The following is a 19,962-nucleotide window of genomic DNA, read 5'->3' as shown; positions in this document are numbered from 1 at the left end:
TACATGCAACTACAACACAGGAACTGTGGCCTTCTGGTGTGATCCTTAATTGACTATCCAACTACAAAAAGTCATCAAATTGAGGGGAGGGGAAGGTTCTAAATGGAAACCCAGAGAGCCCCTTTTCCTACCAAGGATGCCATTACCAAACAGCTCTTTTCTTCTGGAAGAGGGACTGAGAGCTGGAGGGTGAAACAGCAGCAACTACTCTTGAAAGCCTTGTATCTTGTAAGATTAAGCAAACATAAAAAGACCTAGGAAATTCAAATGTACCAGATGATAATCATCAGTATTTTAAAAAAAAAATCTTCAATGATTTTGCCATTATGAACACAAACTGTGGACTGTTTCACTAGCGGCAGAACTGCCTATGATAAGGAGGCAAGCTGTGTTCCAAGAAGATGTTTCTACTTTTGCATTTTCTGCCCTCTACACTTTGCTGTCAGACAAACACAAAATATACAAAAATGCTATGAAAGGCAAACAGCACAATCTTCACTTTCCTGGGAGTAAGCCCTATTGAACATACCAGATAAAGACTGACATGCTTAGGACTGTCTCCAAGAGATCCTGTGTTACTTTTATATTCTGATGTAAGTCATCTTGCATACTTCAATAGAAAAGCAAAGTATAAATTGTCAAAATAATAATACGTGAAACAGATGGAAGAAGAAGGCGTAGGAGCTACTTATATAAAATGACTTAAGAAATCTAGGCCAATATAAAACCTGAACAAAGACAGACTGAGGAAATGAGATACAATAATAAATAAAGCAGTTCAGCACCCTGTATCTACAGATAAAGAGTTTCAGATAGCAGGACTGAGAAGAACCTTTTACTGATACCTGTCAGTGGCTGTCAGAATAGACTGTACTGGAAGAAGTGAAATCATGGGCTGATTTAGTATAAAGCATTTTTGTGTGTTCAAATGCTTTGATGAGAATATCAAAACAAAGTTACTAAACCTATACTAATTTAAGGCAATGTTGACAAGTTAGTGCCAAGATGTCTTCCTTGGGTAAGTGAAACAAAATTAATCGTTTTGGAGTTCAGACAAATCTATGCATCAACCAATGTTCACCATAAACGTCCAGTAAGGCAAAACTGGGTATTTTATTTAAAACATATATTAGCCACCTTTCTCCCTTGCAGAACTTAAGGTGGCTTACAATATTATTAAAACATTATAAACAACACAATAAAAACAACTATTATAAATCCCACAAAAGTCACAGTTAAATACTCCAATCAGGACTGCCAATAAAAGCTAAATCAAAACATAGTCTTAAAAAATGGTCTTCAATTCCCTACAGAAGATTGACAATAAGTGGGCCAAGCATACCTCCCTGAGGAGGTTGTTCCATAATTGTGGGGCTGCCACTGCATATGCACCAAATGAGCATCTTTAATTGGTTGGACAGTGTGGAGGGCATCTCCTCATGTCCTTAATTCCCGGGCACAAATGTTTGGGAGAAGATGGTCCCTCAGATACCCTGGTCCCAAACCATTTGGGCTTTAAAGGACAAAACTAAAACCTTGAATTGAGCATGGGAATGGATCAGTAGCCAGTATAATTACTGTAGTATTGGGGACATATGCTGCCAATAGCTGGTCCCCACCAACAATCTAGCTGGAGCATTCTGCACTAGCTGCACCTTCTGAACACTCTTCAAGGGTAGCCTCAAGTAGAGTGCATTGCAATAGTCCGGTCTCTATATAACTAAGGCATGCATCACTGTGGCTAGATCTGACTGACCCAGTAACGGACACAGTTGGTGCACCAGATGGGGGTTGGGCAAATTCACTCTGAGCCACAGCAGCTGCCTGGTTTTCTATCAAGCAACATTCCCAAGCTACAAACCTGGCTTTTCAAGGAGAGTATAACCCCATCTAAGACAGGGAGATCTTAAGTCCCTGGTCTGTCTTTCTACTAACACAGAGGCTTGTCCAGATTAAGTTTCATCTTGTTTATCTTCATCCAGCCTACTACGGACTCCAAGCACTGGTATAGAATATTAACAGTATCCTCCGAATTAGATGGAAAAGAAAGCAGAGCTGGATAGCATCCGCAAATTGGTCATATCACAGCCCATACCTCCTGATGACCTCTTCCAGTGGCTTCATATAGATATTAAATAGAATGGAGGATACGATGTAACCCTGTGGCACTCCCACAGGTCAATGACCACATGGCACACAGGAATCCCTCCACACTATCTTGTAAGATCGACCCCCTGGAAGGACCCGAGCCATAACATGGTGCCCCTTAGTTCCAGTGCTGAGCGGCAGCTCAGTAGGATACTATGGTCAATAGTATCAAAGGCTGCTGAGAGGTCCAGCAGAACTAGCAGGGTTACATTCCCCCTATCTAATTCTCAATAGAGATCATCAACCAAGGTGACCAAAGCAGTCTCTGTTCCAAACCCTGGCCTGAAGCTAGACTGAAATGGGTCCAGAAAATCAGTATCTTCTATGAACCCTGGGAGCAGTGAGACCACAGCCTACTCTAGAACCTTGCCCACAAGTGGAAGACTGCAGAGTGACCAGAAATTTTCTAACATAGTATAACTCGAGGTAGTTTTTTCAAAACAGGTCTAATCATAGCCTCCTTGAACATGGAAAACACAACTTCCGCTCTCAAAGAAGTCATTTACCCCCTCACCCAGTCCCCCTCTGGCAGCTTTTATCAGCCAGGGCAGGTAAGGGTCAAGAACACAGGTGGTAGGTCTCACCTGTCCAAGGATCTCATCCACATCCTTGGGATCCACATGCTGAAAAGTATCCGTATAAATCAGACAAGCAGATGCCAAAGGGTAATTTATCTGAAAGGATGGCATTTGTTTACGCACAACTCTGAAATTTGGAGTATTGGGTACAATGCTTTAAAAAAATGAAACAGAAACTGAACAGAAAATTAATGGCAGGAGAACCAATGCTATGAATACTATAAATAGTATGCCATGACAATTTCTGTTTAAATTGCAAGACAAGTAAGTATGAGAGAGGGCTTGCTGAGAACTGTTCTGAAACAGCTCAGTAATTTCAGAATATTTGAGTACATTATTACTTTGATTCTGTATGTACTTACTTGGAAGTAAGTCCAATTAGTAAGGCTTGTTTTCATGTAAACATGTAAGACATATTCTACAATTTCTTTTTATACCATTGTTTCACTAATTTGGGAAGTGATGTTTCTGAAAGGGGCTTTGATTTCTTATGAGGAAACACAACACTTCAGTAGGCCAGCAGCAGACAGATTTAGGCAAGCAGTTCAACACCCTGCTTGCCTTGCAGTTTGAACCACAAATGCTCACTTCTGTCTTTCTATTATTGATTACATCCGTTCTGCTAACATTAAAATTGTTAATTCAATCACAGATAGAGTTAGACTCAAATCCCTGCTCAGTTCTGAAGCTTGCTAAGTGGTCTCGACAAGTCACTTTCTCTTAATCTTATTCTCAAACTCTGGTTGGAAAAGCAATCCGTAAATTTCAAGCCACTTTATAAACTATCATACATTATAGAAAAACAACAGAAAGTAGGGAAAAGAAGTAGGGTAAAGAACTGATGAATAAATAGAGGAAAAGTGGGGGAGAGAAGTGAGAAAGAACTGATGAATGAGCAGAGGAAAGGTCAGATGAAGTAGAGGAAAAGACTAATACAATGCCGAGAAGAGACTTAAATGACTTAACCACAGGCGCAATGCAATCCTATGCAGAGTTACTCTAGTATAAAACGGCTTCAAGCAAAGTCAGCTCCTCTGCACAGGATTGCATTAGTACTCTGGTTCAGATGGTTTATGAATCACAACGAAAAGTTTGCAATACTCAAACAAATTACCCCTCACCAGTGCGAATGAAGTTATTTTGAAAACTGTTATCAAAGTAGGATGGACCCAAGCAGACTGTTTGCATTACCCAGAAGACTTCATTTACCTTTCTTATATCTAACATCTTGAATATTCTTCAAGACAGGCAGCTATGTTAGTCTGTAGCAGCAAAATGAAACAAGCACCTTCAATACCGATAACATTTATTCCAGCATAAGGTTTTCTGAGTCAAAGTTCACTTCATTAGATAGATAGGAGTGTAAATCTGATGAACAGCATAATCCACGGGCGGGGGGGCAGAGCTGCATAGAAGACAGTGTGACCGCTACGCCGACATCTGTACCACTTGCAGGGTGCAAACTGGCATGGACACCGGCATAGGGTGATTTACACTGGCCTTCCTGGACACCAGCAACAGCACTTGGCTCAGGTGCTAGCACTGTCTCCTGGCAGCCTCCCGGCCAGCATATATCCCCAAGCCTGCATCCTGGGAGGTGTTCCTAGGCGGGGGAGCTGCCTTTAGGCAGCTTCCTAACTGCTTTTGGGCTGGGAATGCACTATTTTGCAGGTGTCTAATTAGTCTGCAAAATTGTGTCGCAGCCCTGTAGAAGTTCCCAAAAATAGCTTTTTAATACCTTTTTTGGCTTGCTGTGCTGCCGCTGAACACCCCCCCCCAAATCAGGAATGGGCTGCCATGAACTCTGACTTACCAAAGTTTGTGCTTGAATAAGTTTTGTTAGTCTTTAAGGTGCCAAGGGATTCCTTTTCTCTGGAAGACTAGCTAATAACACTCATTGAGATTAAAGACTGAAGAGTCAACAATTCAGGCTTCTGACTTTCTCTTTTTAATAGAAATATTGTATGCTTCTTGATTCATCTCAACAGAAAGAAAAAGACTATATAGGTTAAGTCCCAGGGAACATCCCAGTAAAACATGCACTGGATTGGGCTTAAGACCTTTTCTTGCTCTGATCATTGTTCACTGGATGTCTTGTGCTGTATTTCAGCATTTTAAAACTATTATTCTGTAATTTACCTTGAGTTTCAGTGAAAAAGGCAGGCTATCACTAAAGTAAATAAGCAAATAAATTTATAGTACCTTTAACCCTCAACGGATCGGGCCCATCCCAAATTTTCCAACACAGGAAAACACTGAAGACTACATTCCAAGGGGACTGATGACAAAGGTCAATATGATAAATGGAGGAATGAAAATGCTTGGCTTGTGTGTGCGCGCTTCTAGGTAAATTTAAATATGCACTCTAGCAGGGAGAGGTAGATTGAAGGTTGCAGGAGAGAGAAGAAAGGAAAAGTTTTTTCCCTATTATCTCCCTTGGGCAACAGTGCATAGTTACCATACATCCAAAGAAGGAAGCTTTAATCCACAAAAAATAATGCTGGAGTAAAATTGTTATTATTTAAGGTTTGCTGCAACAAACTAGCAACTACGCCTTTGGAATAATTACAATGAAGTAAAAGCTTTATTTAAGTTTTTTTTTCAACCGGAGAACACTTTGTTTTTCCTATCAAGGCTGAAGTATTTCTAGCAGCTTGCGATTTCAGAAGCGCGTCAAAATCTACATAAGCTAGATTCCCCCTGAACACACCTCAAATATACATAGTTTTAATACATACCAGTAAACTTAACCTGCTCTCTCCCCCACCCCAGAGCAGCTGAAATGAAAGGCCCTACATGCTGCCACAGTCTTGCACACACACACCCCCATCCTTGGCCTTCAGCTACAGCCTGTACACCAAGGGCACCATTGTGGGAAAACGGCACAGGGAAGTCTCCAAGCCCGCTCGGTCCCGGAACTGGGCATCATCCTCAGATCGGGCCTCTGCGCAACCGGGGCCGGCTTCGCATCCCCCACCCGCTCCGGCCAGCCTGACCCTCCGCCGAGGCGAGGGGAAGGGGAGAGAGGCAGAAAGACGCCCTTCTTGGGTGACGCGAATGGCGGCTACTACGGAGCTCTGGGGAGGGTTGCCATAGCGACGCCAAGGTCCGAGTGGGGGGGGGGTGAGGCCGGCCGGCGGGGCGACATCGATTTGGCCCCCCATCGCCATGGAAACGGCCAGGCCGAGGGCAGGCTCAGGCTGCTGGGGAGGGAGGGAGGGAGGGAGGAGGGCGAGGCCGGGTTGCTATGGCGACGCAGCCTTCCGAAGGGGTCCCCCTCACCTGCCAAGCGGTCGCTTCATGCCGGGGTCTCCGGCGGGGCGGGCGCTGCCAGGCGGGCGCGGGCTCGGTCTCAGGCTGAAGCCCTGGTCCAGCTGCGGGGACTGGGAAGGCGAGGGAGAGGCCGCAGGGGCCAAGCGCTCATGCTCCAACGTGACGGACTCGTTCCTCTTTCTCATACCGGCAAAACTAGCTCCGCTTGCCCGAGGGAAGACGTCCCAGTCCAGCCACCGACGCTGCCTTTCCCTACATTATCCCGGCCACAGCCCGGCAACCCAAGGACTCACAGCGCCTCCCACCCGCCACCAATCAGAAGCGGGCCTCGGCCATGTGACTTTTCTGCGCGACGGAAGCGAGCGAAGGGCCATTCTGGTGGGTTTGTTTTGACCACGACAAAGATGGCTACAGCGCCGCAAGATGCCGTCTTGCATCTCTGAAGGAAGCAAAGGTTTTGCTCCGCCCAGTTTCCCCCCCCCCTCCGGCACAAACAGATAACAAATGTTCCTTCTCGATAAATAAACTTCAGCAGGCAGCCATCAAAGCTTCGGGCACTGTAGCCCATGTGGCCATCTTGGATGTGGGTTAGGGAAGGCAAGTGTTGGCCGACCTTTCCTGGAACTGGCACCAGCTGAAAAAGCTTCCTCGGTCGTTTATAATACAAGTTTGATACAACAGATCTGAGTCGTTAATCACTGAATTTTATTTTAGATGTTTAGGGTCGCTGCGCCTCATGAAACATATGTATGTTAAGGCTTCAGTCCTAAACCTGCTTTACCCGAGTAATTTTAGAGGGACTTATTACCGAATAAAATAGGTCCGTCGGCCTGCACGAGCTGCCTTATTCTTCTCTTTGCACTCTCTGACAAGATACTGGATTCGATTTTTCAATTAGGGTTGCCAGATCCACGTTTTATTGTAGCCTGAAGAATGACATGAGAAAAAAGGCAAATTATACCGGTAATCGTTTTATGGTGGGTCGTGAAAAGTGAATGCTGTTGTGAGGAAGTAGAATTCACAAACATGTTTAGAAACTCGAGCCTAAAAGTTAAGTGCGGCTAACCTCTTAATTTGGGGGATACATTGCTGTGATGTTGCTTTGGGAGGCTGATGTTAGTTTAGAACCAACACTCTCTGTCTGTGCACTTTCTAACTCCCCAGTTCCGCTGTTCAGTTTTAATGGTTATAACTGGTTGTTTAATGGTTATAAAGAAATTACAGAAGAATCGCAAGTTTCTAGTACTCTTTCCTCACAAGGAACTGACACCGAAGTCAAAGTAGCATCGTTACACCACATATTTTAGTATGATTGCATAGGACAGCCAAATTAATCAGCACGGGATTATCTGTATATAAGTAATGATACATGTAAGTAAGTAATTATACATGTAAATGACACATATGCGTTTTGCAATTGAGATTAAAAAACTATGGAAATGGAGGGAGGTGTAGGGGAAGTTAATATATCTTTGATTACATACAAATATCTTTAATAATGGTTTCTATCAGTTTTTATCTTTTAATTGTTAAACTATGTGTTTAATATTTTTGGAAAAAATTAATTCTAAATGGGACCATTTAAAGGATACTGTTTGATCTAATCCCTTATCTACACTTTTCATCACATATTATATACGATTGCATAGGACAGCCAAATTAATCAGCATGGGATTATCTGTATATAAGTAATGATACATGTAAGTAAGTAATTATACATGTAAATGACACATATGCGTTTTGCAATTGAGATTAAAAAACTATGTGATGACAATGAAAAACTGTCATGGAATTTTCTATCGCTGGAGAAAACAGAAAGCACAGAACTGTTCTCACCCAGGAAATATTTCTCACATTACAGAGCACTGCTCCTCAGGTCTACTCAAAGTCCTACTCAGGGCTACTCAATGGGACTTACTCCCAGGAAAGTGCTTTTGGGGTTGCAGTGTCAGTTACCAATCATGCAGCTACAGTAACATCTATCCCGTCCACCTCTCGTAGCCGGCGAACTCTGAGCTAAATCTAGCGCTTCGGCCCAGTCGGGTCACGCCGCCGCCAACACCACCCTGAGTATTCTAGACGCCGTTTCAATACTGTGAGAACAATCGCAACGGCTAGCTTTGTCCCTTCCCCCGTTCCGTACGGGGTGAAGCTACAGCGCAGTTTCTATTGGCTGCGCGGTGTGGAGGCGCGGGTTTCGTTTGCGCGCCCCAGAGGCGACCCGGAGGTGGGTCTGGGTTGAGCCGAGTCCGAAGGTGTCGCCGTTTGGGTCGCTATCATGTTCTGCGAGAAAGCGATCGAGCTCATCCGGGAACTCCACCGCGCTAGCGACGGGCAGCTCCCTGCCTTCAATGTAAGCCTTTGACGGCGCAACCCCTTTTCCTCAGCTCTTCTAACCTCACTCTTTGGCCAAGCTGGCCTGAGTGGAAGCTTATTAGGTACATGAAAAGGGCAAGAGTCCAGTAGCACCTTAAAGACTAACAAAAATATTTTCTGGTAGGGTAGGAGCTTTCGTGAGCCACAGCTCACTTCTTCAGATACAGCTAGAATATGAATCCATCTGTCTTTAAGTAGAGGAGAGTGAATTCAGACAAGCATTAGTATGTAAATGTTAACAGGATGTAAATGTGAACAGCAGGCGTGATGGGATTAGGTGTGGTATGCAGAAGAGTCTGTGATGTCCAGGGCAGAGATGGGTGTGGAGAAATCAGCATTGGTAATGAGCCATGAATGCAAGGTCTTTATTCAGCCCAGGTAAATGCATTGACTTTAGTTTGAATATCAACTGTAATTCAGCAGTTTCTCTTTCCAATCTCCCTTTGAAATTCCTTTGTAAGAGAACTGCTACTCTTAAATCTGCAACAGAAATCAGAGACACTGTCCTTCAGTGTTACTCCTCTGAAGATGCCGGCCACAGCTGCTGGCGAAACGTCAGGAAAGAAAATACCAAGACCACGGTTACACAGCCCGGATAACCTACGAGAACCAATGAACTCTGACCGTGAAAGCCTTCGACAATATTCTGCAACAGAATGTCCTGGAAGGTTGAAATGTGAACATGTGCTGATTTCTCCACACCCATCTCTCCCCTGGACATCACAGACTCTTCTGCATACCACACCTAATCCCATCACGCCTGCTGTTCACATTTACATACTGTTAACATTTACATACTAATGCTTGTCTGAATTCACTCTCCTCTACTTAAAGACAGATGGATTCACATTCTAGCTGTATCTGAAGAAGTGAGCTGTGGCCCACGAAAGCTCATACCCTACCAGAAAATATTTTTTGTTAGTCTTTAAGGTGCTACTGGACTCTTGTCCTTTTCTACTACTGCAGACAGACTAACACGGCTACCCACTGTGAATTAGGTACATGAAGATAGTCATTCACCCCACTGGCGACATTAGTGTATTTGCTGTATCGCATTTATATTCCACCTTCTTCGGGAAGCACACAAGATTCCTCTGCGCTGGGCAGGTCAGACTTTTGTTTCTCTTCAGCAAGGTCCCCTTCCCAGAGTAAAGAAGGGGAGTATCAAGGTTGAAGGGTTTAGAGCCGGGACCCCCAGTGAGGTGCCCACTGACATGGATTCCAGGGATTTAAAATCTAATAAAAGTTAGCTATTTGTTTTTTTTCTAAAAAGTGCTCACTCATGATGCAACACAATATAGAATAAATGATACTGAAACACAGAGCCAATTTTCAGCTTGTAACAGTCTTAAACATACTTTACACTGCCAGTGTTTTCTGAGTTTACTTTAAATGACCAGTTATAGCAAACAGTGGTCGTTTATGCATGGGTACTTTCACTCACATTCGTCCCCAGTCTGTCTCAGTTGTTCCTTGGAGTTTTCCCTCCATTAGAGATGACCTCGCTGCCAGCCTTCACAAACCTTGGGTCTTCCCGTTCCTCAGGTCATTTATGCATGGGAGTTTTACCTGAGGTATGTTGCTCGCTGGACCCACACTTTCTTCTTTAGAGAACAGAGTAATCTTTTCTTGCATATACACAGCTTCCTTTCAGTAGAAAAGAGCAGTGGCACCTTAAAGACTAACAAAATTTCTGGTAGGGTATGGGCTTTCATAAGTCACAGCTCACTTCTTCAGATACTCTGACTCACAAAAGCTGCTACCTTGCCAGAAATTTTGTTAGTCTTTAAGGTGCTACTGGACTTTTGCTCTTTTCTACTGCTATAGACAGTTTAACTTGGCTAATCATTGTGAGCTTGCTTTCCGTAATGCAGTGAAGATTCATGGTGTGGTGGCTGCTGTTGCCAAAGCAATGTTTTTAAAAATCTGCACAGCCAGTCAGATATCCTGCCAATTGGCCAATCACAATCCCTGTTGGGCAAAAGCCCCATGTGGCCCTGCCCACTTTCTAAAAGCACTTGGTGGGTGCCAGGAATGGTCCTGGGGGCACCATGGCACCCATGGAGGATCTCTGTTCCTAGAGTAGGCACCACTGAACTCAAAATCGATTATAGCAACAATAAATATTTGCTGCAAAAAAGGCAAGGATTGATGCTGCTTAAATTTCTTGACTCCATTTCTTATTGTCGTAGTGCAGCGGACTGCACATTTTGCTGCTGTCTAGTATGTACTTTGCATTTTATCTGTTAAATTTACATCTGATTTTGGACATTATCTTTACTTGTTTTTATATCTGTTAACACTTTCATGATTTTGGATATATACGTTCATATGCACAGCTGAGCCATCTACCCTGTTTCCAAAAACCCGTTTGTCCAATGGACACAAATACGTATTTTACACAGCACTGTCGTTGTTTCCTGCAGTTTGTTTCAAAAAGAGATATTAGCTCACAACATTTTAAAATGCATAAAAGTAATAGCCAGAGGGGCTATAAACTTTGTTTTAGTTAGGCAAATTTCTGTATTCATTTGACCCTTGTAAACATGGTTATCAGTAAACCATAATTTGATGACATCACATATTTTGTTTACTCAATCTCCTATCTGAAACTAGAAATAGCATAGGGTTGTGGAGATAAGTTTATTGAAATATATTTACAATTTTGAAATCTGTGCCAACATGTATTAGCTGCCAACTGAATGAATTAAGAAAATGGAGAGGAAGACAGGATATTTTTGACAGCTTCCTACTCTTTTTATTTATTTGATTTATACCTTGCCTTTCTCCCCATGGGGATTTAAAAAAGCTTACATCAGTCTCTCCTCCATTTTATCCTCACAACAAATGTATGAGGTAGATTAGACTGAGTGTGTGCGATTGGCCCAAATCACCACGCAAACGCCCATGCTCTTTTAAGGTCTGACCGTGCAAGTAGGAAATGATAGAGTTGATTATCTGCCTTGAACTCTGTTCTAGTTCTTCTTTTGTCTTAAGGTAGAGGTGGGGATAACCATCAATGTGGTAAAGATAACGCACTTAAATATGCATCCCATTTACACCCATAGTGATACCCTGGCTGCTTATACACTGGGTTTCCTTCACTGGATCAGATCATACGTAGAGATTCCTTTTAAACCTTAGATGACTATTTCAATTTTTATGGGAAAAAAATTGTGTCTCTTGTTTGTTGAAGTTTTCCCCTTGAATTTGGCATGAGAATAGTTCAAAAGGTTTGATGAAATTGGTACTTGTCTTTTGTTGCAGGAAGACGGGATCAGGCAAGTACTTGAGGAGATGAAAGCTTTATACGAACAGAACCAGGCTGATGTGTAAGTAATGAAAATCAAATGCAAAAGTTACATATAAAGGTACATTTATTCTGTTATAAAAGAACTGTCTTGTTTATAGCTAACAGAAAAACCAGGGTATTTTCTAGTACAGGTTGAGTATCCCTTAACTGGACTGCTTGGGACCAGAAGTGGTTCGTATTTCGGATCCATATTTTGGAATATTTTGGAATTTTTGCATATACATAATGAGATATCTTGGGGATGGGACCCAAGTCTAAACACGAAATTCATTTATGTTTTATATATGTTTTATATAGTCAAAAAGGGCAAGAGTCCAGTAGCACCTTAAAGACTAACAAAAATATTTTCTGGTAGGGTATGAGCTTTCGTGAGCCACAGCTCACTTCTTCATATACTTTTTAGTAAAATGCAAAGGGTAATCAAATTAAATTCCAGAATTAAAAGGACCAGTGGCTAGTTAAGCTTTTAGAATGGCTTTTACTAAAACTAGTAATTTTGACAAATATAAAGATTTATTTTGGGGAAATTGTATTGCCATAAACTGAGGTAAGCAAGAAAGTGAGCACAAAATGGAAGGTCTGTTAATTTTAAATGTAGATAATTTATTAAATAAATTTTGAAGCATTTTGATAAAATAATTGTCAAGTGCCCAATTGCTTGTCCCTTATTCCAGTGCTTTTGTATTCTGCTTTACAAGGGAGTCTGCTTCAGGTACTAATGGTAATATTGCTAATTACATAATTAGCTCTGTATCTCATGCCTGTCTCTTTCCCCATCAAAGCTCTGTGAATGGAGCAGACGGTCCCGCAACCATGTGTGTGTGGGGAAGGCTGAATTTGCTGGATGTTCTTCTGCGCTGCAGCCCTCTGTCTCACAGTACACAGTAACCACTGATCCTCTGTGCTGACTTTAAGGATGGCTCAGGACGTTGCTGAGGAAAGGGGAAGGCAAGGGAGATCTACTTCCTTGGACTCTTTTGGTTCATTGATTTGGCTCCAACCTGGTGTATGCTTGTAAAGTTTCATGCAATTAAAGTGTATGTTAATACAACATGTCCTTCCATTATTACTAGAAATGAAGCTAAGTCAGGACACAGCGAGTTGATTCCAACAATCAAACTTCGCCATTGTTCTCTACTCAGAAATCGACGGTGTATAGTTGCATACCTGTAAGTTTTTAATTGTTTCTGTCACAAGGAAAATGAGACTTGGATCCTCCAGTTCTGGGGCTAATGTATTTCAAAGTGATTTTTCTGGGTGGTTGGACTTGCACAACAGCTGTGAGTGTTAGAGCGACTTGTTAAATCATACCAAGTAAACAACTGGTGTAATTTGTTTTAAAAAATGGGTTTTACCTGCTTATCTAAGTTTCCCTGAGTTTCATTGGTGATCATCGAGGTGAACAGACACACTAAACAGTAGAGGCTTAATTGGCCACTCTGCTGGAAGATGTACTGTCTGCTGCAAGAAGCCGTGACATCCCCTCAACCCCAACAAACCCAGACCTCTCTGGGATCAGAAGACCACATAGCCCAGCAGCTGGAGGGAGCAGTTGAAATAGCCCTGGGCAAGGAGGAGCACCATATTTCCAAGTCAGGGATCATTTCAAGTTCTTCAACCAGTGGCAGCAGCTGTACTGACAGCCTGCTGTGCAGCAGCTGGGTTGTGAGGTCTCCCAACACCCCAAAAATAGTTTTTCTCTTCACAGAATCCACTAAAAAATAAGTTTTCAAGTTATAGTAAATTTCTGATTTTCCCTCAGTAAGTATTAAGGGGTTAAACTGACTCTGTTTTGGACTATGAATACATTTATTATGTTACCATCTTTGTTTTCTCAGGTATGACCGCTTACTTCGCATCCGAGCACTTAGGTGGGAATATGGGAGTGTCTTACCAAATGCTGTCCGATTTCATATGTCAGCTGAAGAAGTAAGCCAATTTGTTGTATAATAGTTTCAGAGGATAAGGGAACACTACTGCAGGAGACTACAGCTGCACCTCAGAATTTAGGAGGCTACCTTCCTGACTGTATATGTGGTGGTTAATGATTCATGTTTACTCAGTAGTTTACAAGTTATTTCAGCATGTGTTAATGCTTGGAAAGTGATATCAAATAATGTGAAGTCTTGTCTTTATTTGATTACATACCCTGCAGAGAAGCCAGTAATCTAGAAATCAATGAGGTGAAGAGTATGTATGTACTGAAGATTTCTGTTACACATATACAACTACATGTTTAAGGGAATCCCTTTTAACCGTTATGATAATGAAAAACCAGCAGCCAGAAAAGTATTCGATGTTCACAAATTATTTGCTTTAGAGCACAGACAGATCTTTAGACTTAGAGCTAACATAAAATTTCAAATTGTGATGTCTTTCCAAATGACACACAAAATGGGGGCGGGGCTGTATTTTTAGCAATTGTTTGCCAAGACATGAGGGAATACCATTTGGTGATGTGTCTGGTACGACCAGTCTTTTGGACAGCCTCACGGGCAGCCCATTCCTGAGAGGAAAGGCTGTGCCGGTGACTGGAGGCAGCGCAGTCGCATTGCCTCCAAGGAAGGTTTTGCACCCACCACTGAGGCCAAAACCTTCCCCTTCCCGAAAAAACTAGTGCAACCGCTCCATAGGGTTGCACGGGGATACGCCACCTAAAAAGATGGCGTATCTCGGGAAAATAGAAAGTGAGCGTTCCCAGGTCAAAAGGGCTTTGGAGGGCGCCTAAAGGTGGCTCCTCCCCTGGCCCTGTGCTGGAACACCCCGGGAACACCCCTGGGAAGACGGCACACTTCTGTGCGCCATCTGGATGCCAGCACGAGGCTGTGCCAGAGTCCCTGAACAGCACTGCCATGGCAGTGCTGGGAGGATGGCGTCTGGGCCTCCCAACCGGCATCCGGGCCACCCTGGACGGTGTAAGTGGCATGGGCGCCAGCTCAGGGGACCTGAATGTCAGTGCAGCCCCTTCCTAGCCTCCAAAGGACTTTCACCTTTAGGCTCAGGAATGGGCTGTTAGTACACACATTCTTCTATTAAGAATTAATGCTCCATTCCAAACCCTTTGGAACCATTGATCTATGCTTGGGGGGTTAACTGCTTTCCAGTGGTATGCTATCTCCGCATGTGCTGCAAGCATGATACAGTTAACATCATCTCTGTGTGGTGTGGGTACCTTTTTGAGAATTCAAGTTTAACCCCATGATTTATCGTTTTTTTGTTGTCTTTGGCTTTAGCGTAATTTTTGCTTGACATTCTGAATAGTATTTAAACACAAGATTAATTAGAGAGGCATTTTGTGTCTCCAGATGGAATGGTTCAACCAGTATAAGAAGTCTTTGGCTACCTATATGAGATCATTAGGAAGAGGAGGAGGACTGGACCTTACGCAGGATATTAAACCCCCCAAAAGCCTGTATATTGAAGTAAGTAACTCTGAGAATTATGCAGTGCTTAATTCCTCTACAGTGGGTTCAGGTTTAACTGGAGTTATGGCTAGTTGTAGGTTTGTCTATACTTAAATAAAAGGTTTGTCTATGCTTAAATAAGATTGTTTAACTCTGCAGGATTGATGTATTTTATTATCAGAATTCAGATTATGAGAGATAACTAAAAGCTAAATTCATATGTAGATTCTTGAATTGTTAAAATACTAAGGAATTATAAATCATTTTATATTTAAAGAAAGAAAAACCCTTGTCTCAGATTCAAAGGATTAATAAGATGGCATAGGTAACTGCTGATTTTCTCACTCAGTCTTACGTTGACATCATTTGAGCTCTGACTGGCTGATGGTGTGATACCCATTCCTCCTTTCTAAGGTTCGGTGTTTAAAAGACTATGGAGAATTTGAGATTGATGATGGCACAACGATTCTGTTGAAGAAGAATAGCCAGGTATTTATGACAAGACAGCAAAGAGATTGAAGGCACCAGTCATGCTAGCCTGTTGATAAATAACTGCTTCCATTTATGCTTACAACCTAAAGTGGACTCACCTTAGTGCCTTTTGTTTGGAAGGAACCCCACCATAGCTTTGGATCTAGTCAGAGTACTAAAAAGAGGAAGCTATTTTTTGATAGGGGCTGTATCCACAAACAGGCTGTACAGGTAGAGTTCAAGAATTATTACATCAGTTAGCCATACGTGAGAGGACCAGAGCTTATGTACTACTTAATAGCTTTGTAGAAGAAAGCATTCTGACAATGTCACTTTTCTCTCCCCGTGTGAAAAATACCGTATTTTTCGCTCCATAGGACGCACCGCTCCATAAGACGCACCTAGTTTTTAGAGGAGGAAAACAAGAAAAAATCTTGTTTTCCTCCTCTAAAACTTGTCTTATGGAGGGTGCGCCGGGATGGCGCGAGCCCGCGTTCCCCACGCCGACGGCCAGCTGGGAGGTGGGCAGGGCCGCGCAGAGCACTTTCCAAGACCTCCCCCACCCCCGCCCGGCTTCTAGAGACTCCCTGGAAGCCCGGCGGGGGGGTCTTTAAACTCCTCTGCACTGCCATCCCAGGCAGCACAGAGGAGTTTAAAGATCCCCCCGCCCAGCTTCCAGGGACTCCCTGGAAGCCCGGCGGGGGGGTCTTGAAAGTGCTCTGCGCTGCTATCCCAGGCAGCTCAGAGGAGTTTAAAGACCCCCCCGCCGGGCTTCCAGGGACTCCCTGGAAGCCGGGCGGGGGGGTCTTTAAACTCCTCTGCGCTGCCATCCCAGGCAGCACAGAGGAGTTTAAAGATCCCCCCGCCTGGCTTCCAGTCCCTGGAAGCCGGGCGGGGGGGTCTTTAAACTCCTCGCTGCCTGGGATGGCAGCACAGAGGTGTCCAAGCCGGCTCCCGGGGCTGCCTGGCTCTGTGCCACGCTGCCACTACGCTGGGTGGCTGGGAGCCCCGGGAGCCGGCTTGAACGCAGCCAGCCAGCTGGGGTGGGTGGGAGGCCCCTCCCAGTCGCCCAGCGCAGCGGCAGCGGGGCGCGGAGTCAGGCAGCCCCGGGAGCCGGCTTGAACGGCGTCCCCATCTGGCTGGCAGCAGCCGAGCCGGCTCCCGGGGCTGCCCGGCTCTGCGCCCAGCTGCCGCTGTGCGGCTGGGAGGGGCCTCCAACCCACCCCAGCTGGCTGGCAGAGGCAGCGGGTCGCGGAGTCGGGCAGCCCCGGGAGCCGGCTTAAATGGCGCCAGCCAGCTGGGGAGGTGGGAGGGGCCTCCCAGCCTCCCAGCGCAGCGGCAGCGGGGCGCAGAGCCGGGCAGCCCTGGGAGCCGGCTCGGCTGCTGCCAACCAGATGGGGACGCCGTTCAAGCCGGCTCCCGGGGCTGCCTGACTCCGCGCCCCGCTGCCGCTGCGCTGGGCGGCTGGGAGGGGCCTCCCACCCACCCCAGCTGGCTGGCTGCGTTCAAGCCGGCTCCCGGGGCTGCCCGGCTCTGCGCCCCTCTGCCGCTGCGCTGGGCGGCTGGGAGGGGCTTCCCACCCACCCCAGCTGGCTGGCTGCATTCAAGCCGGCTCCCGGGGCTCCCAGCCACCCAGCGTAGTGGCAGCGGGGCGCAGAGCCGGGCAGCCCCGGGAGCCAACTCTGGTGCTGCCAGCCAGCTGGGGGGGTGGGAGGCCCCTCCCACCTCCCCAGCTGTCTGGCGCCATTTAAGCCGGCTCCCGGGGCTGCCTGACTCCGCGCCCCGCTGCCGCTGCGCTGGGCGGCTGGGAGGGGCCTCCCACCCCCCAGCTGGCTGGCAGCAGCTGAGCCGGCTCCCAGGGCTGCCCTGCTCGGTGCCCCGCTGCCGCTGCACTGGGCGGCTTGGAGCTGGCTGGCGGCATTCAAGCCGGCTCCCTGGGCTGCCCGGCTCTGCACCCCGCTGCTGCTGCACGGCTGGGAGGGGCCTCCTGATGCCGGCCCTGGCGTCCCGGCTCCGTGCCCCTCTACCGCTGCGCTGGGGGGCTGGGAGGGGCCTCCCACCCCCCCCAGCTGGCTGGCGGCATTCCAGCCGGCCCCGGCGTCCCGGCTCGGCGCCCCGCTACCGCTGCGCTGGGGGCTGGGAGGGGCCTCCCACCCCCCCAGCTGGCTGGCGGCATCCCAGCCGGCCCGGCGACCCAGCTCGGCACCCCGCTACCGCTGCATTCGCTCCATAAGACGCACTGACATTTCCCCTCACTTTTGAGGAGGAAAAAAGTGCGTCTTATGGAGCGAAAAATACGGTATGTATCCGAACTCTCCCTTCTCCACAATAATAATTAGGAGCCCTGTACCTCCTCCTTCCACATCTGGTCACCCTGATTACATGTGAAGTTAAATTATTACAGTCTTTTGTAGGCATTCACAGGCTCAGAGTGCATCCCATTAAATTCAGTGGGCCTTACTTTAGAGTAAACATGTATTTTAGACTGCAGATTGCTCTTAGTTGCTTTTATTATAACAATGGTCAAATTTTGCAGCCAAAATTCTTAATGGAAGAGTGGAGAACTGGCAATGTTTTCTATCACATGAGTATCTGTGAAGAATATTGTCAACATTCAACATAAATATGTTACAGGAAAGATCAGTCGACAGGAAGCTATTTTTTATTTTATCTTTCCACGTCCATTTTATACCAACTTTTCCCCACTACAGAATTATTACTTCTGAACTAGACTGAAGGTTTGAGATGTGAAATCATTTTAGGTTGTCATACTGTTGAATTCAGTTTGCATTAGACTGTCTGTGGACTAAACAAACTAATATTTGTATCAGATTTAAAAATGATTACTCTTTTTTTCTCTTCCCTCAGCATTTTTTACCCCGGTGGAAATGTGAGCAATTAATCAGGCAAGGAATTTTGGAACATGTCCTGTCGTAATGTAACCCTCATTGAGATCTACAGGAGGACTGTTCGGAGAGGTAGCCATAAACTTAATTGTAATAGGTTTTAAATTGGTGCAAGCAGGCTACCATGTCACAGTGCCTTCGAGACCAAGGAATTCAAGTTATAGTTGTGAAAATGGCACATCTAATACTTTGTGATGGGGAAAATGAGAGAATGTGGCTAATCTTATATTGCTTTTCTGGAAAAAGCGGATTCCTTTATGTTTGTAACTTTACATGGTTCCTTCTGGGTAAATTTTATATACTTCTGTACAAAAATAACAGAAAGACAGAAGAACATTGTGAACAAATGCTAAACATGATCTTATGCTAATATGAAATTACAGTGTTTCATTGGTAATCCTATTGTATATGTGATGTTATGTAGATGACCTTTGTAATCCTTATAACTGTTACAATGCTTAAATAAATGGGAGTCTTTTGGCACCTTAAAGACTAACAAAATTTTATTCCAGAGTAGAGCACTTCTTCAGATGCAATGAGTGGTTCTCTCTATGCTGTCATTTAATGTATTACAAAGAAAAACATCAGGGTCAAGAGGCCATGAAATGCACATATAACAAGGTGAAATGTATTTATATAAAATTCCAATCTGATAATGAAAAATAGAGACCATTTAAGTGTTGTGCTAAGTGAGTTAATACCTGTAATACATGAGTCCCAGGTGCTGCTAAGATGGCTATTTTTCTCATCACTAAAAATAATTAAGACCAAGTTCAAGTGGAGGGGGAGGATGTGAAACCCATTAACGCATGTATCAGTGCTTTTATGCCCTCTGGCATTAAACTCATTTCACTGATTTTATTCTGTAGGAATACTGAGGTGTGAATGAATGCAAGATGAGGTTATTTCCCATCTGGAAAGCTTAAGTTGCAAGGTTCTGGGGCAGGGGCCATAGGAAAATAAGATTCCCCTGTACTTTTACAGCCCCTAACTTTACTCACTGAGGGTTTTTTTCTCCCTTAGGAGAGAGTCAGTGTAGGAAAAAGGCAGACCAAGGACTCGAGATCTCTCCTGTCTTGGATGGGTTTATACTCTCCTTGAAAAGCCAGCTTCGCAGCTTGGGAGTGCCGCTTAACACAGCAGTCACCTTTTCTGGAATACCTGGTGGCTCAGAGTGTTTACAAAATACTTCCTTTTTTTCTCTTTCTGTGCTTGCTTTTTTTCTCTTTCTGTGCCTAACAGCACTGGGTAAGGGGGAAGAATTCCATCTAAAAATGGTGCAGGGAGTGAAGGATCAGCTCTCCCTTGCCCCCAGCTTTAAGCCATATCAACCCTCCCTCAACAAACATACACACACTATTTATCTATAAACCAGCACCAGGGTTGTATAGCTGTTGATTTGGGAGAACAAAGATCTGGGAGAACCAAATGTAATTATCCACTTTGCCATGGACTCTTACTGGGTGACCTTAGGTCAAGCTGACTGTATGTGA

General features: G+C 44.9%; 2 protein-coding genes across 2 annotated transcripts in view; one reads left to right on the top strand and one right to left on the bottom strand.

The window, feature by feature from the left end:
- Nucleotides 1-6,261, bottom strand: part of ABHD12 (abhydrolase domain containing 12, lysophospholipase) — a 48,852-nt gene extending 42,591 nt beyond the window's left edge. Inside the window, exon 1 of the mRNA XM_056852443.1 lies at nt 6,009-6,261. Coding sequence (XP_056708421.1) covers nt 6,009-6,184 — 176 coding nt within the window. The 5' untranslated portion in view covers nt 6,185-6,261. The remainder of the gene's footprint in view (nt 1-6,008) is intronic.
- A 1,967-nt stretch (nt 6,262-8,228) lies between these two features.
- GINS1 (GINS complex subunit 1) lies at nt 8,229-18,533 on the top strand. Its single transcript, XM_056852441.1, has 7 exons — nt 8,229-8,352; nt 11,643-11,707; nt 12,762-12,857; nt 13,527-13,617; nt 14,994-15,110; nt 15,507-15,581; nt 18,432-18,533. The coding sequence occupies exons 1-7, from the start codon at nt 8,278-8,280 to the stop codon at nt 18,498-18,500; spliced, it is 588 nt and encodes a 195-aa protein (XP_056708419.1). The 5' UTR covers nt 8,229-8,277; the 3' UTR covers nt 18,501-18,533.
- The last annotated feature ends 1,429 nt before the right edge of the window (nt 18,534-19,962 follow it).

The sequence above is a fragment of the Euleptes europaea genome, chromosome 7 (assembly GCF_029931775.1).
Source record: "Euleptes europaea isolate rEulEur1 chromosome 7, rEulEur1.hap1, whole genome shotgun sequence".
Lineage (NCBI taxonomy): Eukaryota > Metazoa > Chordata > Lepidosauria > Squamata > Sphaerodactylidae > Euleptes > Euleptes europaea.
Note: the sequence above shows the minus strand (reverse complement) of the source record. Positions and strands in the feature narration are given on the sequence as shown.